At 41.3% G+C, this 27,888-nt stretch overlaps 3 protein-coding genes across 3 annotated transcripts in view; all 3 read left to right on the forward strand.

Moving 5' to 3' along the window:
- The window catches only part of LOC144583727 (vomeronasal type-2 receptor 26-like), a 12,693-nt gene extending 8,607 nt beyond the window's left edge, over positions 1 to 4,086 (forward strand). Inside the window, exon 3 of the mRNA XM_078378238.1 lies at positions 616 to 4,086. Coding sequence (XP_078234364.1) covers positions 616 to 1,642 — 1,027 coding nt within the window. The 3' untranslated portion in view covers positions 1,643 to 4,086. The remainder of the gene's footprint in view (positions 1 to 615) is intronic.
- LOC140708291 (vomeronasal type-2 receptor 26-like) lies at positions 3,925 to 11,973 on the forward strand. The gene is made up of 3 exons (XM_078378239.1): positions 3,925 to 4,251; positions 4,518 to 4,603; positions 10,835 to 11,973. Exons 1-3 carry the CDS (start codon positions 3,925 to 3,927, stop codon positions 10,995 to 10,997), a joined length of 576 nt encoding a protein of 191 aa, XP_078234365.1. The 3' UTR covers positions 10,998 to 11,973.
- Positions 11,974 to 19,758: 7,785 nt separating this feature from the next.
- On the forward strand, positions 19,759 to 21,563 carry LOC144583417 (vomeronasal type-2 receptor 26-like). Its single transcript, XM_078377139.1, has one exon. It carries the CDS (start codon positions 20,533 to 20,535, stop codon positions 21,553 to 21,555), a length of 1,023 nt encoding a protein of 340 aa, XP_078233265.1. The 5' UTR covers positions 19,759 to 20,532; the 3' UTR covers positions 21,556 to 21,563.
- The last annotated feature ends 6,325 nt before the right edge of the window (positions 21,564 to 27,888 follow it).

Consider the following 27,888-nt stretch of genomic DNA (forward strand, 5'->3'; position numbering starts at 1 on the left):
AAGTAAATTATAAAGGTAAATCACGTATGAATTGTATCAGGTATTAACAAGGACTGAATCATGTATTCAATCACTTTTAGTCCAAACTACTATATACTTAGAATCAATATCTCTCTTATAGTGCTTATAGTTTCATTCCTGCTTCTTCAATATTGTTTAACCTTCTCAATTCCCTCTCCTAACACTCTCAGCTCAATTCTTGAACCCTTTTCTTCTCTTTTCTCAACCCTAACTGCTATTCCACATTTCCAACTGTCTCTCTACCTCTGCTCCTCCTGCCCTATCCTAGGCTCCTCCCTCTTGAGCTTGTCTGATGGACATGCAAGAATGACGCCACCTATTGACATTTTGCTACAATCATTTAACTTCTTCCTGACTTTCCTTCTGATGATCATTAGAATACACCCAAGTCCACCTGTGTGGAGAGCTGCCACCCTGGAGAGAGCATGTCTGTCCAACCGGGGAAGCAGGTGTGCTGCTATGATTGCGTTGTGTGCCCCAACGGGAGGATTTCGATCCAGATGGGTAAGTGAAGGAATCCAAAACCACCTCTGGAGAAATGCAGGAATTTTTCTTGCCTCTCTAGTGGTGTTGCCTCATTTTGTTAAATTGAAGAAAAAGGATGTCCCAAGAGAGTATCAAGTTTGGGGGAAAAATGCAGGACACATTTGAAGGAGTATGTTCTCTAATAGATAAAAGTTGTGTGACTCCAAAACTAAGTCCAGGTTGTTTTCTTTCAGATGCAAAACAATGTGAGCAATGCCCCAAGGACCAGTATCCAAACAAGAATCAAGACAGATGTCTTCCAAAAGCCCTAATCTACCTCTCTTATGAGGAACCGTTGGGCTTAGTACTGATTAGCTTGGCCCTCTTCCTTTCTATCACCACCATCGTGGTAATGGGGACTTTCATTCAGTATCGACACACTCCCATGGTCAAAGCCAACAACTGGAGCATCACCTGTGCCCTACTCTCTTCTCTGCTCCTGTGCTTTCTCTGTCCCTTCTTCTTCATTGGACAGCCCGGAACTCTCACCTGCCTTCTGAGACAAATGGTGTTTGGCATCGTCTTCTGTGTATCTGTTGCTTGTGTCTTAGCCAAAACCATCACTGTGATTGTAGCCTTCATGGCCACAAAGCCTGGACTTGGGATGAGGAGATGGGTTGGGAAGCGACTGGCAGGGTCTGTCATCACGGTGTCTTCTCTTACCCAGGCTGGCATCTGTGCGGTCTGGTTGATTACCTCTCCCCCCTTCCCAGAGTTTGACATGCATTCTGAGACTGACAAAATCTTAGTTCAATGTAACGAAGGTTCAGACCTCATGTTCTATCTTGTCCTGGGCTACATGGGGCTGTTGGCCATAATATGTTTCACAGTGGCTTTCTTTGCCCGCAAGTTGCCAGATACGTTTAATGAAGCCAAATTAATCACTTTCAGCATGTTGATGTTTTGCAGTGTTTGGGTGTCTTTTCTGCCAACTTACCTGAGTACTAAAGGGAAATATATGGTAGCCGTGGAGGTCTTCTCCATCTTGGCTTCCAGTGGTGGCTTGCTGGGTTGTATCTTCCTTCCCAAATGTTATGTTCTTATTCTCAGGCCTGACCTGAACAACAAGAGGCAAATAGTAAGGAAAAAGTTTTGATACAGTTGATAGAGAAATCACATCATCTTTAGTGAATTACTGTGCGGAAAGTATACACAAACTAATGAAATAAGCTATCTTAGAGGCCTTGATAATGGTCCTGGTATTGCATTGTTTTCATGTTAAGTGAGGTAGAAAAAAAGTCTGTTGCCTTTTTGAGGTCATACCTACAGAATTAAATTCGAAGTGCGCGGTGCATTTTTCTTAAATTATAATTGTGGCCATGTTGACTAATCAAAATGTATTCAGATTTTTTGAATTGATTCTCATCAAGCAAAATGATACCCCCTCTGGATTGCAAAGTGTGTCAGTTTCCTATGAGCCACTAAGTAGTGCGTCCAGGCACTACTTAATTTATCGATCTTTGAACTATTATTATAATTGTATATTGCTGTAAAACTGTTATTATATATTAACTGTTTTTATCTTGTCTGCTATCAGCCGCCCAGAGTAGACTATGTCTAGAAGGGTGGCATATATGTGCAATAAATAATAAAATGAATTGATGAATTCATACTATGATATGGGAGGTGAAGTGTCCTCTTCATTTGAGTTTACAAATCTATTAATGAGCAGCATATTTTATAACATTCAGGACCTTGCGATGGAGTGCAATAAGTCACCTGCCTGTGAGGGGAAAATCAGATGATGATGTAATAAATATGACTCTACTCTTTAAACAATGTCAGCAAAACAAGGGAGGTGGCTCATTGGAATTTTTCATTAGTAATTTCCTCCTTTTCTAAGAAGATTCAGTTTCAAACCCCTTGAACCTTGGGACACAACCATGACATGTAGGGATGGGAGCCATGAACGTGATATCCCCTCATCTTGGTCATTCTTATTGTGTGATTTTCACTCAGGTCCTGAAGGAAGAAATGTGACCTTATTGATATCACCCGTGACAATGCTCTCATTCTAGCGCCTTTTCGTAGAGAGTGATAGATCTTTAATCTCCTTGGGAAAAACTCAGTTAGGAGATGCATACGCCTCATTCATTAATTTACTACAATTTGACAGCACAGAACAAGAAGAAATTGACTCAAGATATTTGAAACTTTGGAAAAAGTCCAGATCCATGGGCAGTTCTGTTTACATTTTTATTCCTTTAGAATAGAGAAGGGCATGAAACATAACAAATCCAACCAGCCTTGATTACCTTTCCTATAATTATCAGAATTACTGCTTTTAGCATTTCTGTCTCCTCAATCCCTCTGAGAAATGTGGGGCTTTTGTGTCAAAAACAAGAGGAAAAACAGCCCTTTTCAGTTAACATCTCTGCACTTATTGTATAAAGTCTCCTGTCCAAGGAAATGACAACATCTCAGTTTGAGAGAGGAAGTGGACAGCTCTACCAGTCCGTGCTCCTCTGTGTCTCCAGCCAAGAGTGATTGTATTGGTGGTGCCTTTGGCTCAGCATGAAGAGGTCTGAAGTGGACCAGTCCCAACTTTTGCCAGCCTTCTGTCTGGCTTTGTTGATGCTCCCGGTGCTTCATTCTTCCAGCTGGAATATGAGCCCTTCCATCTGTGACTGGAGGACAAGAGTTCAAACTTCTTTCCATGAAGCTTCAGATGAGATGATTCTTGGGGACTTTGTATCCATTACTCTTGTTGGCTTCCCTCTGAAAACCTTTGTGACCCACCCAGATTCTATTGCAGTAAATGCTGTGTAAGTAGTTCTTTGTCAATGCTTTGTAGATGAAAATCCAGATTGAAACCAATGAAGGTTTCTTATCTTAACGAGATAAAGTACTTATTGGAAGTAGGCAGTGGCCTTTTTATGCTATCAACTGGGAGGAGACTATAAATTCAGATATATGTGTCCATTGACCTCCTTGTACAGCTTTGGTTTTTTTTAAAAAAAATTAAATTTTTTTGACAGGTGGACTGTTGAATATCAGATTTTTTATTCGGTTTTATGCATTTCATCTTGACAGATATTCCACTCCTGCTTCTATAATTATGTAATCAGAAACAGTATGTGGTTGACGTTTATGAAATATATTTTTGGCTTAGGTCTCCTGTTAGTTAACACTTACAATCCCCATCTGGGTTATTTTGATGGAGGGTTGCAGGCTCTACTTCAACAGAATCCAGTGTTTTTCCTTGTGCTGTATCCAGAACGCAAGGACTTCTCAGGGTGCACAGGAAGGGGAGACAGGCAGACTGCTGGGTGGCAAGCATGTTTGAGAGGCGTTGTAACGGTGGACATATCTAACTTGCTCTGAGGACCAAATTAAGTGCCCAATGAATCATATCATAATTGATTCTGAAAGAAAAACATGATAATGATTAAATTTGTGGGACTTCATTGCAGTCTGATTCCGAAGAACTACCAGCACATCCTGGCCTTCGCTTTTGCCATCCGCCAGATCAACCAGAATGCTCAGCCGTTACCCAATATCACATTGGGTTACAAGATTTATGACAATTGTTTTAATCCCTGGAAAACCTGCGGGAACACCCTGGATCTTCTCTTCATGAGCAAACGGCATCTCCCCAATTACAACTGTGGCAGGAAGGAGAAAGTGGTGGCTGCCATCGGTGGGCTCACTTCCGAAAACTCAATGCAGATGGCCAACATTTTCAGTATCTACAATATACCTCAGGTACGTCCATAGGGTTAAATAAATGTAGCCTCATTGACGGATCTTACATGCGTCCCACTTCAACTGGGTCCTATCTCTTGGCTCGCATTGCCCCCGTAGAATTTATAATATCAAGTATATATAATCTCCTCTGAAGATTAAGAGTCAAATATTTTGCTCCCTGAATTTCATCCTTAGTATACGTTTAGAGTGAGTTTATATTTGGGGACAAAGGGGAGTATTTTCCTTTTTTTTCATTCTAAAAGATGTGATGCTCTCTCTCTTAGCTCAGCTATGGCTCCTTCAATCCTATATTAAGTGAAAAAAGTCAGTTCCCTTCCTTCTACCGGATGGTGCCCAGTGAAGAAGCTCAGTATGATGGGATTGTTCAGCTGTTCAAGTCATTTGCATGGAACTGGATTGGTGTCATTGTTTCCAAGGACGACAGTGGGGAAACCTTCCTTCGAATCTTGAGACCAAGGCTTGTGCAGAGTCATATTTGCATTGCTTGGACAGAGGAAATCCCAATTGTGACTGAGTTTTCACCAAAAGAAGTGATTGGGTTATTCCTGGGGCCAATCTATTGGACTCTTTCTCTGAGTGAAATTAACGTGATTCTTGTGTATGGAGACAGGCAGTCTCTGGAGGGGCTACGATTTGTTTTAGACATCTTTGAATTTCACAAAATGCAGCCTCAAAGGAGGGTGTGGGTGACCACAGCTCAGTGGGATTTCACAGCTTTACCTACTGGGATAAAACTGGCCACAAAATCTTTCCATGGAACCTTGTCCTTCAAACTCCACACAAATGTAGTGCCAGGATTTGAGAACTTTCTGGAGAATATGAACCCATATCAGGATCAGATTTATTTCATCCATCAGTTTTGGTATACTGCATTTCTCTGTTCATTCCCACTTTATAACCTCAGTGGTCCACTTTGGAAGACTTGTAGTGGAAGGGAGAAGCTGAGGAGCCTTCCTGGAAGTGTGTTTGAAATGGGCATGTCTGGCCAGAGCTACAGTACCTACAATGTTGTTTATGCTGTAGCTCAGGCGCTCCATGCAGCCTTTTCATCAAGAGCTACGCAGAAGAGGAAGGGGCCTGGAGAGAAATGGAGCCTCCAGCACATTCAGCCATGGCAGGTAATCGAAATTAGAAAAGAAAATAAATTGTGCAATATGAGAAATAGGGCATCAAAAATAAATAAATAAATAAATAAAGGAAACTAAACTAATCGAATACCAACACCAAGCAGAGTAGAGCAAAGTGTGTTTGTAGCCCAAACTTCAAAATCATAGCAGAAAACAGACGTTTCACTTTTCTTCTGGAAGAGTGACAGAGAAGGAGCTGTCAATGAGCGTGCCTCTCATGAGTGCATCAAATACCTTTCCAGAGTTCCCTAATTTTGTTTTACATTAATTGTTCTTTAAAATCCATGCTTATTGAAGAAAATTAGTTGCCTCTTCAATGAGAAAAATGTTTGACCTAATATCGCTTTAGTCTTCTGACAACATCCGTTATTTGGGAAAAATCTAAAATTATGTTTGTGTGGCAGAGAGAGAGAGAGAGAGAGAGAGAGAGAGAGAGAGAGAGAGAAACGGAGATTGCCGGGGTGGTGGTGGTGGTGGAGATTCCCTTTGGGAGCTTCAGAAAATCAGAATCTGTAAAATGCCCAAAGTGGCCTTAGTAGCCAGATGGACGGTATAAGTATCCAATTTATAAATAAGAAATAACGTAAATAAACATGGGATATAGTCTTTAATGTCTGGAAATAGCTGCCACTGATGCCCACCAACCTGAGGTTCCTCCCAAAACTTTCCAGAGTGAAAGAGATCCATAGAGAACTTGGAAGTTTGAGAGAAAGTGTGAGAATTGGAAGCTTTTCAGTTCCAATAAAGGGCCAGAGCCTATGCCATCATCAACCTTGTGCACAACAGGCTGCAATAATGTTGCTGAGTCAGAGGAGATTTGCATGGATCAATAAACACATCACTTCATACTAGTGGTGGGAAAAAATGCTTCATTGGTTCGTTGAGAAGTCTTGGAAACATCCCTCCAGTTTTTATTTTAACTCTTCCATTGTGTTTTACATTAACAGTTTTTAGATGCTGGAAAGCACAGAGTATTGATCTATTTCTTAAATTCTGCCTAAAGAAATTATTTTTTCTCCTTCAATTTAGCTTCATTCATTTTTAAGAAACATTCGGTTTAACAACAGTGCTGGCGAAGAAATATTTTTGAACGAGAAAGGAGATTTGGAAGCAGGATATGATATCGTCAATTTTGTCAGGTTCCCCAACGAATCCTTCCAGACAATCCGGGTTGGAAGTGTGAACCCTGTGGGTCCTGAGGGCGAGAGATTCATGTTGAAGGGAAGTGCCATCACCTGGAATGAGAAGTTTGATCAGGTAGATAACGCCTTTCCTTCATCATCGGTCTCATTTCTGAGTGTACTTTCAGTATTGCTATGTCGCTGTGCTGATATTTTTTCAGAAGAGGCTAAGAACACAACATAGAGAAATGTGCAGATTCCTTTTCAAGCCTAAGACACTTAAAGTACCTTGCAAGAGTCCAAGTGGAAGGTAATTAGAGGATGAAGAACATTTCTTACCACAGCTGGTATATTATCACAGAAGGATAAAAAGGTCTTTTGATCCTCTTTGTCATATAATTCTTCTACAAAGATAGAATTTTCTTTTTCATATTCCATATTTTTCTTATCTTCTTTAAATCTTTCTCTTAACCGTACATATTCAAACCAATGAAATTCAGAACCACCTTCTATTAATCCTTTGCCTGCCTTAATCTTAAATTCTCCCCATTCCAAGAATATTTCCACACGTTCCCCATTTCCCTTTATATATAATATTTTCCCTTTGAACCATCCCGCCTGTAAGGATGCCCATAATGGCATTTTAGGTAAAAGTCTTAAATTATAGTGATCCCAAATCTTCAGTGTACACTACTTTGGCTTATATGGTGGTTATTAAACTCTGTATTCAACTTTCCTTTATTATACCAAAAGTAAAGGTGTCCTCCATATCTTAGCTCATGACCCTCCAAATCTAATCATCTTCTATTATTTATCAAGATCCATTCTTTTAGCCAACCTCCTTGGCATTAGATGGGAAGGCGAGATAGAATTGGACGTCATCTGCATACTGGTGAGATTGATCACAAAACCCGGGAGAACCTCTCCCAGCAGTTCCATCGATATGATGTTAAATTTAATTGCTTCAAGCAAATAAAAAGTAAGTTTCAATTTTCTAAATTACTTTCATCCAAGCAAATGAAACAAATTTTGCTTCAAGCTTCAGATTGTTTCTCAAACAGAAAGGAAGCTTGTAGAGACCGGGAGGATCCTTAAATCCTCCTTTGAGTCATTTGGTTATAAATATACGTTGATCCACCATCAAGTAACTGATCCAATTAGTCTATGCCAGATGAGAACAATAGTTGGACTCATTCCAGAGTCTCTTTTGTGACCAGTGATGACACCATGTCTATTGTCTCCAAAGAAGCACAGCAAATTATGCAAATTATATGGAAACTCATCAGGATTCTGGCCAAAAGAAAAATACAACCCTTGCATTATATTTTAAAAGAAATTTAATTTCTAAAGAACAAATTGTCCAGTAGAGTTCTTTTGAGTGCTCAGGGGCTTAGCACATGCCCCACCAAAAGAACAAAATATTGACCACTCCACAACCAGCTGTGAGGAATTTGCACGACACTTTGCAGATAAAGTAGCTCGGATCTGCTCTGACGTGGATGCTGTAATTGATACACACCCAGTGGATGTAACTTTGGCCCCAGCTAGTCCTCTTTTAATGGATACTTTTCAGTTGGTGCAGCCTGATGAGGTGGACAGGATTCTTGGAGAGGTAAATGCCACCACATGTGCTGTCTTGAGTATTGACTCTAAACCAGTGTTTCACATCAGTAATGGGCTGGATGAGGTCAAACAAATTGGAACTTAATCCAGACAAGACAGAGGTGCCTCTGGCTAGTCAGAAGGCAAATGAGGGAGTAGTGGTACTATATGTGCTGAATCCGGTTGAACGCCCCCCCCCCCATTAAAACTCAGGTCTGCAGTTTGAGTGTACTTCTTGATTTCATCCCTAAGCTTGGATGCCCAGGTCTCGGCGTTGGCCAGGAGTGCATTTGCACAGCTAGTAAAGCTGGTGCACCAGTGCGTGAAAGGTCTGCCTAAAGGTTGTACCTGCATTCTGTTCCAGTGATGTGCATACACTCCAGGGAGGAAGTGGCAGTTGCCAGAGGGCTGGGTAACTCCTCATTCTACCCTTTTGGTGAGAGGTATAGCATAAGAGCAAAGAGTCTCTTCAACCAATCCTAGTTACAATTAGGTAACTAGTATCCTATCTGAATTCTCACAAAATACTATTTAACTCAATCTTGGTCAATACAGGGAAATTTCAGGGCATTGCCTTTAGGATCCGCTGACTCGGACATCTGCTTCTCAACTCCTTTGTACTTTCTCATCCCATTTGGATTACTGTAACACACTCTATGTGGGGCTGCCTTGGAGAACAGTTTGGACAGTTCAGCTGGTGCAAACTTCTGCAGCTAGACTACTGACTGGGGCCAGCAACAAGGAGCATATAAGACCCCTGTTACAAGAACTGCACGGGATACAAGTCCATTTCCTGGCCCAATTCAAAGTGCCGATCATTATACACTGATACAACTTGGGTCCGGGCTCCATGAAGGACCGTATCTCCTGAAATGTGCCTTCTTGGCGATTAAGATCAGCAGAGGGTACCCTCCTCTCAGTTCCCTTGCCAGCACAAGCACAGCTGATGGGGACATGGGAGAGGGCCTTCTCTCTGGCAGCTCCCAGGCTATGGAATGTTCTCCCCTTACATTTTATCTTTTCGAAAAAAGCTAAAGACCCATCTCTTCAGGCAGGCTTTTAACAATTATAACTGAATTCCTTAACCCGTTTCAGAAGTAATTTAACTCTCTTTCACGTTTGAATGTTTTGATGTTTCAATTGTATTTTAAATCATATATTGTTTAATTTATCTTTTAATATTTAACTTACTCTGTTTTTAAATTGTGTGAATATTAATGTTCTGAGCCATATATGTGTATTTACATATAAATCTTCCACTTCATCAGGGGTCTCCAAACTGCAGCCCACAGGCCACATCCTGCCTATCTTGCCATTTTCTCTGGACTGTTCCCCTCAACCCATGGCCTTCAGCTCATATGGGAGAGAGGTGGCAGGCTTCCAGGGTTCTGTGCTTTTGTGTGCATGTTTGTGTGTGTGGGCCTCCATAAGGGTAGGTGGACCTCTGTGCTCATGGGGGTGCATGCGTACGTGCAGCTGCATCTATGAGCACATTCCTTTAGGCTTCAACAATCTGGAAAATATACGATATGGCCCTCATATTCAAAAGTTTAGAGACCCCTGTAACTCATGATCATTTAAGTTCTCAATAACCTTCCTTCTAATTATCCGTTAACTTCTTCCTGACTTTCCTTCTGATGATGATTAGAATACACCCAAGTCCACCTGTGTGGAGAGCTGCCACCCTGGAGAGAGCATGTCTGTCCAACTGGGGAAGCAGGTGTGCTGCTATGATTGCGTTGTGTGCCCCAATGGGAGGATTTCGATCCAGATGGGTAAGTGAAGGAATCCAAAAGCATCTCTGGAGAAATACACAAATTTTTGTTGACTCTCTAGTGGTGTTCCTGCCTCAAATCGAAGAAATAGGATGTCCGAAGAGAATATCAACTTTGGAAAAAAAAGCAGGACACAATTGGAGGATTACAATCTGTAAAATAAATGTTGTGTGACTCCAAAACTAAGACTAGGTTGCTTTCTTTCAGATGCAAAAGAATGCCAGGAATGCCCCAAGGACCAGTATCCAAACAAGAATCAAGACAGTTGTATTCCAAAAGCCCTAAGCTACCTTTCTTATGAGGAACCCTTGGGCTCAGTATTGACTTGCTTGGCCCTCTTCCTTTCTGTCACCACCATCGTGGTGATGGGGACTTTCATTCATTACCGCCACACTCCCATGGTCAAAGCCAACAACTGGAGCATCACCTGCGTCCTACTCTCTTCTCTGCTCCTGTGCTTCCTCTGTTCCTTCTTCTTCATTGGACAGCCCGGAATTCTCACCTGTCTTCTGAGACAAATGGTGTTTGGCATCGTCTTCTGTGTATCTGTTGCTTGTGTTTTAGCCAAAACCATCACTGTGATAGTAGCCTTCATGGCTACAAGGCCTGGACTTGGGATGAGGAGATGGGTTGGGAAGCGGTTGGCAGGGTCAGTCATCATGATGTCTTCTCTTATCCAGGCTGGTATCTGTGTGGTCTGGTTGATTACCTCTCCCCCCTTCCCAGAGTTTGACATGCATTCTGAGACTGACAAAATCTTAGTTCAATGTAACGAAGGTTCAGACCTCATGTTCTATCTTGTCCTGGGCTACATGGGGCTGTTAGCCATCATAAGTTTCACAGTGGCTTTCTTTGCCCGCAAGTTGCCAGATACGTTTAATGAAGCCCAATTAATCACTTTCAGCATGTTGATGTTTTGCAGTGTTTGGTTGTCTTTTCTGCCAGCCTACCTGAGTACTAAAGGGAAATACATGGTAGCCGTGGAGGTCTTCTCTATCTTGGCTTCCAGTGGTGGCTTGCTGGGTTGTATCTTCCTCCCCAAATGTTATGTTCTTATTTTCAGGCCTGACCTGAATAACAAGAAGCAAATGATAGGGAAATACTTTTGGAACAGTTGACAGACAAATCACATCATTTAAGTGAAATCCTGTGGGTAAAGTATACACATACTGAAGAAATAAGCTATCTTAGAGGCCTTGATATTGGTCCTGGTTTTGCATTGTTTTCATGTTATGTGAGATAGAAAAAAGGTCTGTTGCCTTTTTGAGGTCATACCTACAGAATTAAATTTGAAGTGGGTGGTGTATTTTTCTTAAATTATATTTGTGGACATGTTGACTAGTCAAAGTGTATTCAGATTGGGTGGTACATTTTTAGAATTATTTCTCATCAAGAAATATGATAAATCCTCTGGATTGCAATGTGTGTCAGTTTCCTATGATGAATTAAATAGTAACTCCGGGCAGTACTTCTTTTAGCTTTCACCCCACCATCAACTATTTTTATAATTATATATTGCTGTAAAATGGTTATTATATATTAACTGTTTTTATTTTTTCTGCTGTCAGCCACCCAGAGTAGGCTATGTCAAGATGGGCGGCATACATGTGCAATAAATAATAAAATAAATTGATGAAGTCATATTATGATATGGGAGAAGTGTCGTCTTCATCTGAGTTTACAAGGTCTGTTAATGAGCAGCATATTTTATAAGATTCAGGGCCTTGCGATGGAGTGCAATAAGTTGCCTGCCTGTAAGGGAAAAGATCAGATGCTCATGTAATCAATATGTCTCTACTCTTCAAACAATGCCAAAAAAAATGGGGGTGGCTCATTGGAATTTTTCATTTGTAATTCCCCCGTTTCTAAGAAGATTCAGTTGTAAACCCCTTCAACCTTGGGACGCAACCCTGACAAGTGGGAATGGGAGCCATGACCCTGATATTCCCTCATCTTGGTCATTCTTAGTGTGTGATTTTCACTCAGGTCCTGAAGAAAGAAATGTGACCTTATTGATATCATCCATGACAATGCTCTCATTCTATGTGTGGTTGTCTCTTTGGCCCTCCAGCTGTTTTAAACTTCTCCTCCCATCATCTTACTCCTGACAAGGTTAGTGAGGTCTTCTCGGAGCTTCCCTCCAAAACGTCTCCATAGCCAAGGGCTAGCAATGACAACATCATCCCTCTACAATGAGAATATGGAACACAGACTTCATTTGGCTCCAGAACTTTCAGGAGTGACAGACGTTTCTTCCCTCCCTTCCTCATTGCTTTGTTTTTTGTGAGGGAACCAGTGTTTCTATATTTTTCAGGGCCAATGTGGAGCTATTGCAAGAAGTCCTCTAGAGGTCTGGAATAAAATGGCATTAACCTGCTTAGGAGTCAAAGGTGGAACCTCAAACTTCCCTCAGTTAGAAGCACACAAAGGCCACAAAACCCCTAGAGAATTTTTTTTTTTAAAAAAAGTGTAATCAATTAACTGCTTATTTGGATTAGGTAGCCTCAGCAGAGTAACCTTTCTGTTGAGCCCTGGACACCATTTGGGCTGCTCCTTAGAGAACAGTCAATTTTTAAAAATATTTCCAGGGAGAAGAAGATGAGGTTGCAAGAGGAATCATCAGAGCCTTTTCGTAGAGAGTGATAGATGGAGGTCACCCTCCTTGGGAAAAAGTCAAGTAAGGAGGTGCTTCATTCATTACTTTGCTACAATTTGACAAGAACAAGAGAACAAGAACAAATTGACTCAAGATATTGAAAACTTTGGAAAAAGTCCAGATCCATGGACAGTTCTGTTTACATTTTTATTCCTTTAGAATAGAGCAGGGCTTCAAAAATAACAAATCCAGTCAGCCTTCATTACCTTTCCTATGATTATTGGAATTACAGCTTTTAGCATTTCTGTTTTTCCAATCCCTCTGAGAAATGTGGGGCTATTGTGACAAAATCAGGAGGAAAAACAGCCCATTTCAATTAGCATCTCTGCACTTAGTGTATAAAATCTCCTGTCCAAGGAAATAACAATATCTCAGCTTGAGAGAGGAAGTGGACAGCTCTGCCAGTCCATGCTCCTCTGTGTCTTCAGCAAAGAGTGATTGTATTGGTGGTGCCTTTTGCTCAGGATGAAGAGGTCTGAAGCGGACCAGTCCCAACATTTGCCAGCCTTCTGTCTGGCTTTGTTGATGCTCCTGGTGCTTCATTCTTCCAGCTAGAATAAGAGCCCTTCCATCTGTGACTGGAGGACAAGAGTCCACACTTCTTTCCATGAGGCTTCAGATGAGATGATTCTTGGTGACTTTGTATCCATAACTCTTGCTGGCTTCACTCTGGAAACTTTTGTCATGCACCCTGATTCTACTCCAGTAAAGGCTGTGTAAGTAGTTCTTTGTCAATGCTTTGTAAATAAAAATCCAGATTGAAACCAATGAATGTTTCTTATCTTCACAAAATAAAGTATTTATTGAAAGTAGGCAGTTGCCTTTTTATGCTGTCAAAGTGGAAGAGATTATAGATTCACCTGTATATATCCGTTCACCTCCATGTGCAGCTTTGTTTTTTAAAAGGTTTTAAACTTTTTCACAGGTGGACTGTTGAATATCAGATGTTTCATTCGAATTCATCCATTTCCTCTTGACAGATTTTGCATTCCTGCTTTTATATTTCTGAAATCAGAAATAGCATGTGGTTGACTTCTATGAAATATATTATTGCCATAGGTCTCCTGTTAGTTAACACTTACAATCCCCATCTGGGTTATTTTGATGGAGAGTTTCAGGCTCTTACTTCAACAGAATCCAGTGTTTTTCCTTGTGCTGTATCAAGAACGCGAGGAATTGTAGGGGTGCACAGGAAGGGGAGACAGGCAGACTGCTGGGTGGCAAGCATGTTTGACAGGCATTGTAATGGTGGCCATATCTAACTTGCTCTGAGGACCAAATTAAATGCCCAATTAATCATACCATAATTGATTCTCAAATAGTGATAATGATTAATTTTGTGGGATTTCATTGTAGTGTGATTCTGAAGAACTACCAGCACATCCTGGCCTTCGCTTTTGCCATCCACCATGTCAATGAGAATGCTCAGCTGTTACCTAATATTACGTTGGGTTACAATATTTATGACAATTGTTATAATCCCCGGAGAACCTGCGGGAACACCCTGGATCTTCTTTTCATGAGTGAAGTGCTTCCCCCCAATTACAACTGTGGCAAAACGAAGAAAGTGGTGGCTGCCATTGGTGGGCTCACTTCCGAAAACTCCATGCAGATGGCCAACATTTTCAGTATCTACAATATACCTCAGGTACGTCCATAGGTTTAAATAAATGTAATCTCATTGAGGGATCTTATTTGTGTCCCTCTTAAACTGGGCCCCATCTCTTGGGTCACATTGACTCCCACCTGTAGAATTTATAATACCAATGGAATGTACAAGAAAGTATTCCTCTGGAGATTAAGAATCAAACATTTTGCTCCCTGACTTTCATCCTTAGTATACGTTTAGAGTGAGTTTATATTTGAAGACAATTGGGAGTATTTTCCATTTTTTTCATTCTAAAAGATGTGATGCTTTCTCTCTTAGCTCAGCTATGGCTCCTTCAATCCTATATTAAGTGACAAAAGTCAGTTCCCTTCCTTCTACCGGATGGTGCCCAGTGAAGATGCTCAGTACGATGGGATTGTTCAGCTATTCAAGTCATTTGGATGGAACTGGATTGGTGTCATTGTTTCCAAGGATGACAGTGGGGAAACCTTCCTTCGAACCTTGAGACCAAGGCTTCTGCAGAGTCATATTTGCATTGCTTGGACAGAGGAAATCCCAACTGTGACTGAATTTTCACCAAAAGAAGTGATTGGGGTATTCCTGGGGCCAATCTATTGGACTCTTTCTCTGAGTGAAACTAATGTGATTCTTGTGTATGGAGACAGGCAGTCTCTGGAGGGGCTACGATTTGTTTTAGACACCTTTGAATTTAAGAAAAGACAGCCTCAAAGTAGGGTGTGGGTGACCACGGCCCAGTGGGATTTCACAGCTTTACCTACTGGGATAAAACTGGCCACAAAATCTTTCCATGGAACCTTGTCCTTCAAACTCCACACAAATGTGGTGCCAGGATTTGAGAACTTTCTGGAGAATATGAACCCATATCAGGACCAGATTTATTTCATCCATCAGTTTTGGTGTACTGCATTTCTCTGTTCCTTTCCCCTTCATAATGTCAATGTCCCAAATCTGGAGGCTTGTAGTGGAGAGGAGAAGCTGAGGAGCCTTCCTGGAAGTGTGTTTGAAATGGGCATGTCTGGCCAGAGCTACAGTACCTACAATGCTGTTTATGCTGTAGCTCATGCGCTCCATGCAGCCTATTCATCAAGAGCTACGCAGAAGCGGAAGGGGCCAGGAGAGAAATGGAGCCTCCAGGAAATTCAGCCATGGCAGGTAATCAAAATTAGAAAATGAAATAAATTGTGCAATGTGAGAAATAGGGCATTATTAGGGCTTATTTCTCATGTTGAGTGAATCAATCTCATTAAAAAAAAGAAATAAATGAAACTAAACTAATCAAATACCAACACCAAGCAGAGTAGAGCAAAGTGTGTTTGTGGTCCGAACTTCAAAATAATAGTAGAAAACAGAGGTTTCACTTTTCTTCTCGAAGAGTCACAGTGAAAGAGCTGTCCATAAGTGTGTCTTTCACAAGTGCATCATATACCTTTCCAGAGTTCCCTAATTTTGTTTTAAATTACTTGTTTTTTAAAAAAAATCCATGGTTTATGAAGAGAATTTGTTACCTCTTCAATGAGAGAAATGTTTGACCTAATATTGCATTGCTCTTCTGACAACATCTGTTACTTTTGAAAAATCTAAAATTATATTTTTTTTGTGGGAGGGAGGGAGGGTGAGAGAGAGAAAGAGAGAGAGAGAGAGAGAAACCGAGATAGCCGGGGGTGGGGGAGATTCCCTTTGGGAGCTTCAGAAAATTGAAATCTGTAAAATGCCCAAAGTGGCCTTAGTAGCCAGATGGACGGTATAAGTATCCAATTTATAAATAAGAAATAAAATAAATAAACATGGGATATAGTCTTTAATGTCTGGGAAATAGCTGCCACTAATGCCCACCAACTTGAGGTTCCCCTCCGAAACTTTCCAGAATGAAAGAGATCCATAGAGAATTTGGAAGTTTGAGAGAAAGAGTAAGAATTGGAAGCTTTTCATTTCTGATAAAGGGCCAGAGTCTATGCCGTCATCAACCTTGTGCACAACAGGCTGCAATAATGTTGCTGAGTCAGAGGAGATTTGCATGGATCAAGAAACACATCACTTGATACTACTGGTGGGGAAAAATGCTTCATCGGTTCGTTGGGAAGTCCTGGAACCATCCCACCAGTTGTTATTTTAACTCTTGCATTGTGTTTCGCATGGACAATTTTTAGATGCTTGGAAAGCACAGGGTATTTATCCATTTCTTCAACTCTGCCTAAAGAAATTATTTTTTCTCCTCCAATTTAGCTTCATTCATTTTTAAGAAACATTCGGTTTAACAACAGTGCTGGTGAAGAAATATTTTTTAATGAGAAAGGAGACTTAGAAGCAGGATATGATATCATCAATTTTGTCAGGTTCCCCAACGAATCCTTCCAGACAATCCGGGTTGGAAGTGTGAACCCTGCGGCTCCTGTGGGCCAGAGATTCGTGTTGAATGGAAGTGCCATCAAGTGGAATGAGAAGTTTGATCAGGTAAATACACTTTTCCTTCATCATTAATCTCATTTGTGAGTGTACTTTTGGTATTGCTATGTGGCTGTGCTGATATTTTTTCAGAAGAGGCTAAGAACACAACATAGAGAAATGTGCAGAACGCTTTTGAAGCCTGAGACACTTAAAGTACCTTGCAAGAGTCCAAATGGAAGGTAGTTAGAGGATGAATAACATTTGGTATCATAGCTGGTATATTGCCAGAGAAGGATGAAAAGGTCTTTTGAAGAACCAGTTCTAGCTTTGCTTTCCATTAATTCATTAATTTTACTAAGTTTCAAATACAATAAAGACATACTGAACAAAAAAAGAGGAACAAACAGTAACACAAAAATTTGGGAAAATCGGGGATCCAGGGTGGGGAACGGATCTCCGCACGCATTTCTCAATTCTTCTCAGAATCACTTCTTCCTTAATTACTAATATTTAGCATTGAGTTTGTTACACATCTAATAAAGCGTAAAGAAAACAGAAACCTAAACTATTCATAATGTGATCTGAAATTCTATGATTCAAAATTACGTATTCCTAATTTAGTGTTTTCTTTATGTAACAGAAGGTTCCATATGGCTTTCGCTGTTATTTTAAACTCTGCTCCACTTTTGCCTTTTAGAAACTCTGAGAGTTTCCCCCTTTCAGCTATTTCAATGGCTTTGTGTAGCCGTTATACCCACTTTACATGCAGTCTCTAACTTGTTCATCCTCTGTGTCATATTTCAGCAGTAGTTTATATATTCTGGAAACCAGACGGTCCCATTTGTCAGATAATTCTTCTACAGACTTTTCTTCTTCATATTCCACATTTTTCTTATCTTCTTTAAATCTTTCTGTTAACTGTACCTATGCAAACCATTGAAATTCGTAACCATCTTCTATTAATTCTTCTCTTGCCTTCACCTTAAATTAACCCCCTTCCATTTTTAGAATATTTCCATACTTTCCCATTTCCATTTATATATAATCTTTCCCTTTTGAGCCATGCCTCCTGTGAGGATACCGGTAATGTCTTAACTTATAGTGATCCCAAATCTTCAGTATAGCTGGGCGTATATACGGTGGTTATTGAACTCTGCATTCACCTTTATTTTAACAAAATTAATCGTGTCCTTCGTATCTTAGGTCATGACCCTTCAAATCTAATCTTCTTCTATTATTTATCAAGATCCATTCATATAGCCAACCTCCTTGGCATTAGACAGGAAGGAGAGATAGAGTTGGGTGTCATCTGCTTACTGGTGAGATTGATCACCAAAACGCTGGAGAACCTCTCCCAGCAGTTCCATATAGATGACGTTAAATTTAATTGCCTCAAGAAAATAAAAAGTATGCATGGATCCACCATCAAGTAACTGATCCAATCTGTCTACACTAGATGAGAACAATAGTTAGACTCAGCCCAGACTGTCTTTTGTGACTGGTGATTACACCATGTCTATTGTCTCCAAGGAAGCACAGCAAATTATGCATAATTTATGGAAACTCATCAGGATTCCTGCAAAAAAATTTAAAATGAAATAAAATAAAAAAACAACCCTTGCATTATATTTTAAAAGAAATTTAACTTCTAAAGAAAAAGTTGTGCAGTAGAGTTGTTCTGAGTGGTCCGGGGCTTAGTACATGCCCCACCAAAAGAATAAAAAATCAACCACTCCACAACCCGCTGTGAGCAATTTGCACGACATTTTGTAGATAAAGTTGCTCGCATCCCCTCTGACGTGGACCCTGTAATTGATACAGACCCAGTGGATGTATCTTTGGCCCCAGCTTGTCCTCTTTAAATGGATACTTTTCCGTTGGTGCAGCCTGATGATGTGGACAGGATCCTTGGAGAGGTGAATGCCACCACATGTGTGCTGGACCCGTGGCCTTCCTGGCTCATAAAAGCTGCCAGAGGAGGAATGGCCGATTGGGTACGGGGAGTGGTCAATACCTCCTTGCAGTACGGTAAGATCCCTGCTTGCTTAAAAGGGGCACTAATAAGATCACTACTGAAGAAGCCCTTGCTGGATCCCAGTGAATTGGAGAAATACTGGCCAGTCTCAAACATCTCATTCCGGGACAAGGTACTGAACTGTGTGGTGGTTTCTCAGCTCCAGGGATTCCTGGAGGAAAGAGATTATTTAGACCCATTTCAATCTGGTTTCAGGCCTGGCTATGGGACACAGACAGATTTGGTCACATTGGTGGATGACCTACACCGGGAACTGGACAGGGAAAGTGTGTCCCTCTTGGTTTTGCTGGACCTCTCAGCGGCAATCAATACCATCAACCATGGTGTCCTTCTGGGCCATCACTCTGTGATGGGAACTGGAAGTAGTGGCTCCAGTCATTCCTGCTGGGGAGAACTCAGAAGGTTGTGCTGGGTGACTCCTGCTCAACGCCCTGGCCATTGGCCTTTAGTGTTCCTCAGGGTTCTGCTTTGTCACCCATGCTTTTTAACATCTACATGAAACCGCTGTGAGAGGTGGTCTAGAGTTTTGGGGTTGGGTGTCTCCTGTATGCAGATGACACCCAACTCTATATTTCCTTTCCACCTAACACCATGGAAGCTGTCTTGAGTCCCGACTCTTGACTCTTGGCATCAGTAATGGGCTGGATGTGGGCAAACAAACTGGAACTTAATCTGGACAAGACAGAGGTGCTACTCGTTAGTTGGAAGGCAGATGAAGCAGTACTGATACTATCTGTGCTGAATTGGGTTACAGCCCCCCCCCAATGAAAACTCAGGTCTGCAGGTTGGGTGTACTCCTTGGATTCATCCCTAACCTTGGATGCCCAGGTCTTGGCGTTTGCCAGGAGTGCATTTGCACAGCTAAAGCTGGTGCGCCAGTGTGGGAAACGTCTGCCTAAAGATCGTAGCTGCCTTCTGTTCTCCTGATATGCGCCTTCTTGGCTATTAAGATCAGCAGAGGGTACTCTCCTCTCAGTTCCCTTGCCACCACAAGCACAGCTGATGGGGTAATGGGTGAGGGCCTTCTCTCTGGCAGCTCCCAGGCTATGGACCATTCTCCGCTTCCCTTTTATCGTTTCGAAAAAGGCTAAAGACCCATCTCTTCAGACAGGCTTTTAACAATTATAACTCAATTCCTGAACCTGTTTCAGCAGAAATTTTACTGTCTTTTATGTTTTTATGTTTTGAAGTTTCAATCGTATTTTAAATCATATATTGTTTATGATTTGCGAATACATATATTGTTTAATTTATCTTTTAATATTTAACTTACTGTGTTTTTAAATTGGACGAATTTTAATGTTGTGAGCCACACACATATATATGCATGTATGTATACATATAGAAATCTTTCTCTTCATTAGGGGTCTCCAAACTGCAGCCCACAGGCCACATCCTGCCTACTTTACCATTTTTCCGGACTGTTCCTTTAAGCCCATGCCCTCCAACTCATATGGGAGAGGGCTGGTGGGCTCCGGGGGTCTGTGCTTTTCTCTGCATGTGGGGGGGGCTCCATATGGGTGGGTGGACGTCTGTGCTCACTGGGGTGCATGTGGATGCATGTATGAGCACATTCCTTTAACCTTCAAAAATGTGGAAAATATATGATATAGCCCCCATGTTCTAAAGTTTAGAGACCCCTGTTCCTTGTGATCATTTAACTTCTAAATATCTTTCCTTCTATTTATCATTTAACTTCTTCCTGACTTTCCTTCTGATGATCATTAGAGTCCACCCAAGTCTACCTGTGTGGAGAGCTGCCACCCTGGAGAGAGCATGTCTGTCCAACTGGGGAAGCAGGTGTGCTGCTATGACTGCATTGCATGCCCCAACGGGAGGATTTCGATCCAGATGGGTAAGTGAAGGAATCCAAAAGCACGTATGGAGAAAAACAGGAATTTTTATTGCTTCTCTACTGGTGTTCCTGCCTCAAAATGAAGAAAAAGGATGTCCGAAGAATCAATTTTGAAAAAAAAGCAGGATTCAATTGGAGGATTATTTTCTGTAATAGATAGAAGTTGTGTTCCTCCAAAACTAAGACCAGGTTGTTTTCTTTCAGATGCGAGAGAATGCCAGGAATGCCCTGAGGACCAGTATCCAAACAAGAATCAAGACAGATGTCTTCCCAAAGCCCTAAGCTACCTCTCTTATGAGGAACCCTTGGGCTCAGTTCTAACTTGCTTGGCCCTCTTCCTTTCTATCACCACCATCGTGGTGATGGGGACTTTCATTCAGTACCGCCACACTCCCATGGTCAAAGCCAACAACTGGAGCATCACCTGTGCCCTCCTCTCCTCTCTCCTCCTCTGCTTCCTCTGTTCCTTCTTCTTCATTGGACAGCCTGGAACTCTCACCTGCCTTCTGAGACAAATAGTGTTTGGCATCGTCTTCTGTGTATCTGTTGCTTGTGTCTTAGCCAAAACCATCACTGTGATAGTGGCCTTCATGGCCACAAAGCCTGGACTTAGGATGAGGAGATGGGTTGGGAAGCGGTTGGCAGGGTCAGTCATCATGGTGTCTTCTCTTATTCAGGCTGGTATCTGTGCGGTCTGGATGATTACCTCTCCCCCCTTCCCAGAGTTTGACATGCATTCTGAGACTGACAAAATCTTAGTTCAATGTAACGAAGGTTCAGACCTCATGTTCTATCTTGTCCTGGGGTACATGGGGCTGTTAGCCATCATAAGTTTCACAGTGGCTTTCTTTGCCCGCAAGTTGCCAGATACTTTTAATGAAGCCCAATTAATCACTTTCAGCATGTTGATGTTTTGCAGTGTTTGGGTGTCTTTTCTGCCAACTTACCTGAGTACTAAAGGGAAATACATGGTAGCCGTGGAGGTCTTCTCTATCTTGGCTTCCAGTGGTGGCTTGCTGGGTTGCATCTTCCTTCCCAAATGTTATGTTGTTATTCTCAGGCCTGACCTGAACAACAAAAAGCAAATAGTAGGGAAAAAGTTGAGATACAGGTGAAAGAGAAATCACATCATCTTCAATGACTTCTTCTTTGGAAAATCTCAAGAAATATGATCAACCCTCTGAATTGCAATGTGTGTCAGTTTACTATGACCTTTGCCCCCCAATCCCAGAATAAACCCGTGAGATAAATAATATGGGTTAAAAAATGGGCCACACTTTATTGATTGAAAATTCAAATTAGCCATCGTTTGGCAAAGGGGAGCCTGTTGTACTGTGGAAACAGGCAAATCTCAGATGTATACAAATACCCCTTAATCAACAGATGGGTGAGTCGGTCCCAGGTTCTCACAATCTTGAAGACAGCATGAACCCGGCCAGCCGCTAATAAACACCCCCAGACCTCAAGCCCTCCTTAGGTGATGACTGTTGGCCTGGAACTGGCCCAGTGCATCTTTCCCTCAGTCACTATCTATTACAGTGGGACTCACCAGAAAATACCTGTTTTTTCCACACTGTCCGCCACAGCATAGAGGCTAGCATAGCTAAGTCCCATGCCTGCCAATGAGTCGCTCGAACTCCACAAAGGAGGCCCCCCTTGATGTCTTCCAAGAAGACCTCCAAACCCAATAAGAAAGATGTAGTCCATCTTTCTGAAAAATTCAGGCCTATCCAATCAGATCCTCTAGTGATCAATCACCGATTCAAGGCCTCAGCAGATTGCACTGCAGCCATTGTGGTTAACAGCCCTGTGTGCCGTGTTAACATCGATGAACACTTGGCTTATCCAGTTGGATCCTCTGGTGACCAATCACTGATCCAAGGCCGCTGCAGACTGCACTGTGTTTATACCCCTGTGTGCCGTGTTAATTTTGAGAAACACAAAGGTCTATCCAGTTGGATGCTCTGGGGACCAATAACCAATTGAAGGCCGCTGTAGACCGCACTGCAGCCCTCACGGTTAACACCACTGTGTGCCGTGTTAACATGGAGGAAAAAACCTACACTCCACGACAAACAAGGTACGATTGTGGACCATAGGATATGCACGGCCATGTTCATGGCCTTCAACCATTTCAGGTCACGTATGAAGTTCAGGATCGGCACCTGGTCAAATCAATGCTACCAAGGTGTACCCAACACATCTGTTGGAAACTGGTCAAAGGCCTCCACCCTGCAAAGCTGGCTCTACAGTATGCCAAGCAGCCTTTTCCATGCGATGTGTGCTCTGGCCCTGAGACCCAGGTTGCTCCCCCATGGGGATGCAGCTGCATAACGCTCTGCCCAGTATACCTAGCTGTGGCCGATAATCACAATATGCCTCCGTCTCTCCGACCCAATGAGACCTGTGGAGACTTAACCAGACTAAGCCCCTGCCTACACATTAGGTAGTGTTTTTATACATATGCAATAATTGGATGATGGCCATTTGATCTCTTCTTGGTTTAAGACCCAGGGTTGCAACCGTGGAGCCTGCACCCATACTGAATGAATGTGTGCCGAAACTCATGACTTGGATATCCACTGTGTCTAATGCTAAGTCGGTTAATTTCCAGCACTGATATTTCATGAAAGGTGACTTACCAGTATGTTGACATAAAAATCGGGGACCTGTTCTCTAACCTTTAGCTATGGCTGTGATACCTTCACCAGGCAGATGCTGCTTATGCTCCACCGCCCTAAGGTGATTTGTGATCCCTGCCTACCTGATCGGCCTTGGATCACCACAGAAGAATTTGCACCTTCCCTTCTTTAGTCTGAACATCCTGCCATCGCAGGGCTAGACTAGACTTATCATTTTTCCCGTTGTAATAACTTTTGCTAATTCTAAGAGCCGCAGCGAACATCATTAATGATGCCCTCTAGAATAGGAACCCTTTCGTATTCATCCCTGCATAAGAGCGCCCAGTGTTTACAGATGCACTCTAATAACGGAGGGGATATGGAGCTTTAATATCTTGTAATCTACCCCTTCTTTGGACTGCCCCATTATCCTTTTCCTTATGTGTTAATCCCCTGAGTGATCTCTAAGGCCATTAATTTTTTTTCCAAAAAAGCCCAGTTCTGACTACCTTCCCTAAATAGTTCACGTGCCAGTCCCTTTCCATTTTAATGTACCACAAATCATTGTAAATGTTCTACCGTTATTGGCCACACTGGCTCCAGGTCGACCATTTTCCTAAATTCCTGTAACTCTATCCTCGCGGCCAAATAACCCTTCCTCATTCTCAGTGCCACGTCCAAGCCTATCACTCCTGATGCATCTTCATGCCAATTTACCAAACCTCCAGAGACAGAAGGTCCGGGAATTCCCTGGCTCCATGAACAGCTCGATCTGTTGGCGTGACAATGCACTGATGATCTAACTTTCTGGACCTGGTACATGTCATGCATGCTCTAGTATGTTAAGTTACAGTGCATAAATGTAAATGCCCTAACCAATGTCATAATCCGTTCTAAATGTTACGTAAGTTTGTTTATGATGTTAACAGCCCCTTGATACTCATGCCAAATCGTACTACTGAGTTTCACCGATGCTACCTTCCCCTCCTCAACAGTCAGCTGCCGATGTGACTCCATAACTCCCTTCTTTTTCTTTCAACTGCCGAACTCTCTCCTTGCCGCTGCCTGAAAAAGAAGAGGGCGGCTTGAGGGGGAATGCCCCTTAAAGAACCTGGTGTTCCTCCCTGAGTCTTAGTGCTCTCGGGGGACCTTGAAGGTCTCGCCGTTATCCAGGGCAGGAGGCAACAGCCAGCCATGCTGCCCAAAGTCATTTGACTCATCAGTGGCTGCAGCAATTAATGAAGTCATACTATGATATGGCACTCTCTATATATGGAAGGAAATGTAAGCTCAGGCATACAGTATATATCCATTGACCTCCGTCTGAAGCTCAGAGCTTTTTTAAAAGGTTAAAATGTTTTAACCTTTTTGACAGGGGCACTCTTGAATTCCAGATTTTTCATTCAGATTTTTTCATTTTCTGTGGACATACTTTCTCATCCTATATATCTGAGATCAGAAAGAGTGATCAAAATATATAGATCCTCTGTTAGTTAACACTTACAATCCCTTTCAGGATTTTTGATGGAGGGTTGCAGGCTGCAGGTCAACAGAATCCAATGTTTTTCCTTATGCTGCACCAAGAAAGCAAGGACTTGTCAGGATGTGCGGAGGCAAGAGATTTGAAGGCAGGAAGGGTTCAGGAAGAGTGCAATGAATATTATTCTACATATGCAAATTTGAGAAGCATGTCTTAGGTAAGCTCTGTCTGCTGGAAAGAGGAGAACTGTCATATTCTTGGATCATCTTCTTAATGGATAACATGTCCTTTATTTCCATGTCTCAGAACAGAGAGACTTTAGGGTATAATGGGGTGTGATGGGGTCAGGAAGGATCAAGCATGGAATTCTCTTGCCCCGTGGCCTTCCTCAGCAGTTCAGCCTTCTCCATGGTGGAGTCCTGAATAGCATCAATGTCTGTAGCAGTATCTCACTAAGTTCAACCCCACAATGTTACTCTCCATTTAAAATGTCTGGAGGCCTATGATATCTTTAGATCACCACAGCCCGTATGTTCAGCTACAGGAAGAAATAAACCTCTTATGTCTCAGGTTCATACTATTGAGATGTATTATCCAATTGTTCTTCTGCCTATTTTGCTGAGATGGAATATAGTGGCTGCTGAAAGAATTCTATCTTTTGAAGGCAGGCATGGAATTCTAAACTCTGAAAGGATCACAGGATGCTGATTTCTTTGTATATTTATCAAACTTGTACCTACAGTTTATGAAGTGTGAGGAATATGATGTTTGGGTCCACACTTCTATTCCTGCTGATCTGAGGACCAACCTATGTACCCAGAAAATCATACCATAATTGATTCTCGAAGAAAAAGATAGTGAGTAATTTTGTGGGATTTCATTGCATTTAGATTCCAAAGAACTACCAGCATTTCCTGGCCTCCACTTTTGCCATCCGCCAGATCAACCAGAATGCTCAATTTTGGGTTACAAGATTTATGACAATTCTTTTAATCCCTGGAGAACCTGCTGGACCACCCTGGATCTTCTCTTCCTGGGCAAAGGGCATCCCCTCAATTACAACTGTGGCAGGAAAGCAAAAGTTCTGACCGCTATTGGTGGGCTCACTTCTGAAAACTCCAGGCAGATGGCCACCATCTTCAGTATCTACAATATACCTCAGGTATGTCCACAGGGTTAGAAAATAGTAACCTCATGGAAAGGCCTTATTTGTCTCCTGCTTCCATTGCTTCCTCCTATTGGCTAGCATTTGCTTCCACCTGTAGAATTCATAATCCGAAGTGAATGTACAACAAGGTGTTGGAATTTAGAAATCTAACATTCTATTTCCTCATTGTGCTTCCTGGTAAATATTTAATTTCAGCAAGTATATCTTTCAGAAATATAGGGTTTATTTTTAATGTAAGAGTTATGATGCTTTTGCTCTTAGCTGAGCTATGGCTCCATCAGTCCTGCATTACGTGACAAGAGTCGGTTCCCTTCTTGGTCCCCAATGAAGATGCTCAGTAAGATGGGATTGTTCAGCTCTTGAAGCACTTTGGATGGACCTGGATTGGTGTTGTTGTTTCCGAGGATGACAGTGGAGAATCCTTCCTTAAATTTTTTTTTTTATAATACAAAAAACACACCAAAAACACATATGTAACAACACAAATGCAGGAAAAAAATACAAATAATAGTGCTTGTTATAAACTACATTCTAACATGTACTCCATACCCACGGGACTCCATTTAATAATATTATATTACAGATTACCTCTCCAAAATTGTATTGATTATTCTTTAGAGGCTTTCCCCCTTCCTTTCACTAAAACAAATTCCACAAATTTACCCCAAATATCATAAAAATTGTTAGAACTTATTTCCCCTCTTTTTCTTTTAAGTTCAATAGTCAATTTATCATTTAATGCAATATCCCATACTTCACAATACCAGTCTTCTTTTTTAATATCATTTTTGTCTTTCCAAAATCTAGCTATTAATATTCTAGCACTTGTCATAAAATTGGTGATTAATTCTTTCGAGTAATAATCCAAATCTGTGTTAATAAAAATTGACAATAAAGCAATTTTAGCATTAAAATCAATATCTTTACCAAATATATCACACATTTCCTTAAAAATCAATTCCCAAAATTTTTTAACCACTTTACATTCCCACCACATATGAAAATACATACCAATTTCCTCATCACATTTCCAACATGATTTGGAGTATGCTGGATGTGGCATTTAGCTCTGCTCTCACCTGTCCATCATAGCTGGGCAGGGGAACCTCAGCCAATGAGAGGACGGAGGGTGGTGCAGAAGTGGGAGGAGCTGAGTTATATAAGGTGTGTGTGATGTGTGAGAGGAGATCAGATCAATTTGGAAGATGAGTGATTAGAAAGATTGATAGAGAGTGAGAAAGAGCCTGTCAGTGAGGGAAAAGTCTGTGTGAGCTAGTGTCTGAGAAACAGTGATTGACTAATTGATTTAATACAAGTGATTTACCCTTTTATTTTTGTACAATCAATAAACACTTTATTTGTTTTGAAAGAAACACTTGTCCTTTTTGATTTTAAGGATAAGTTGGTGGCAGCAGTTTTGGTGAGAGGTAGTGACTACTCTTGGAGGCCTGGATGGGTATGGGCTTGAGAGTGGCCCCCCTTTCCTTTCACTAAAACAAATTCCACAAATTGACTCCAAATATCATAAAAATTGTTAGAACTTATTTCCCCTCCTTTTATTTCAAGTTCAATAGTCAATTCATCATTTAATACAATATCCCATACTTCACAATACCAGTCTTCTTTTTTAATATCATTTTTGTCTTTCCAAAATCTAGCTATTAATATTCTAGCACTTGTCATAAAATTGGTGATTAATTCTTTCGAGTAATAATCCAAATCTGTGTTATTAAAATTTGACAATAAAGCAATTTTAGCATTAAAATCAATATCTTTACCAAATATATCACACATTTCCTTAAAAATCAATTCCCAAAATTTCTTAACCACTTTACATTCCCACCACATATGAAAATACATACCAATTTCCTCATCACATTTCCAACATGATTTGGAGTATGCTGGATTTATTATATTTAATTTTACAGAAGTCAAATACCACCTTTAGCAGATTTTTAAAAAATGTCCTTTATTCCTGTTGACATTAATCTTAAGACTCTCATCCTCCACATTTTTATCCAATCCTCTATTTTAATTTCTATTTTTAAATCATTTTCCCAAATTAATTTCAAGCCTTCTATTCCCCATTCTTTTTCCTCTTGTTCCAAAATTATGTTATATATTTTACTTACTATTCCTTTCAAAATTGTATCTTGCATATCTTCATGTGATGACAGAA

This window comes from Pogona vitticeps, chromosome 6 (genome assembly GCF_051106095.1).
Source record: "Pogona vitticeps strain Pit_001003342236 chromosome 6, PviZW2.1, whole genome shotgun sequence".
Lineage (NCBI taxonomy): Eukaryota > Metazoa > Chordata > Lepidosauria > Squamata > Agamidae > Pogona > Pogona vitticeps.

Bases quoted from the DNA above. Each gene is read 5' to 3' on its own strand.
- LOC140708291 (XM_078378239.1), top strand. From the start codon at position 3,925: ATGATAATGATTAAATTTGTGGGACTTCATTGCAGTCTGATTCCGAAG. The intron at 4,252-4,517 runs GTACGTCCATAG...TCTCTCTCTTAG, and splicing joins GTATCTACAATATACCTCAG to CTCAGCTATGGCTCCTTCAA. The intron at 4,604-10,834 runs GTATGATGGGAT...AGCCTACCTGAG, and splicing joins GTGCCCAGTGAAGAAGCTCA to TACTAAAGGGAAATACATGG.
- LOC144583417 (XM_078377139.1), top strand. From the start codon at position 20,533: ATGTCCGAAGAATCAATTTTGAAAAAAAAGCAGGATTCAATTGGAGGA.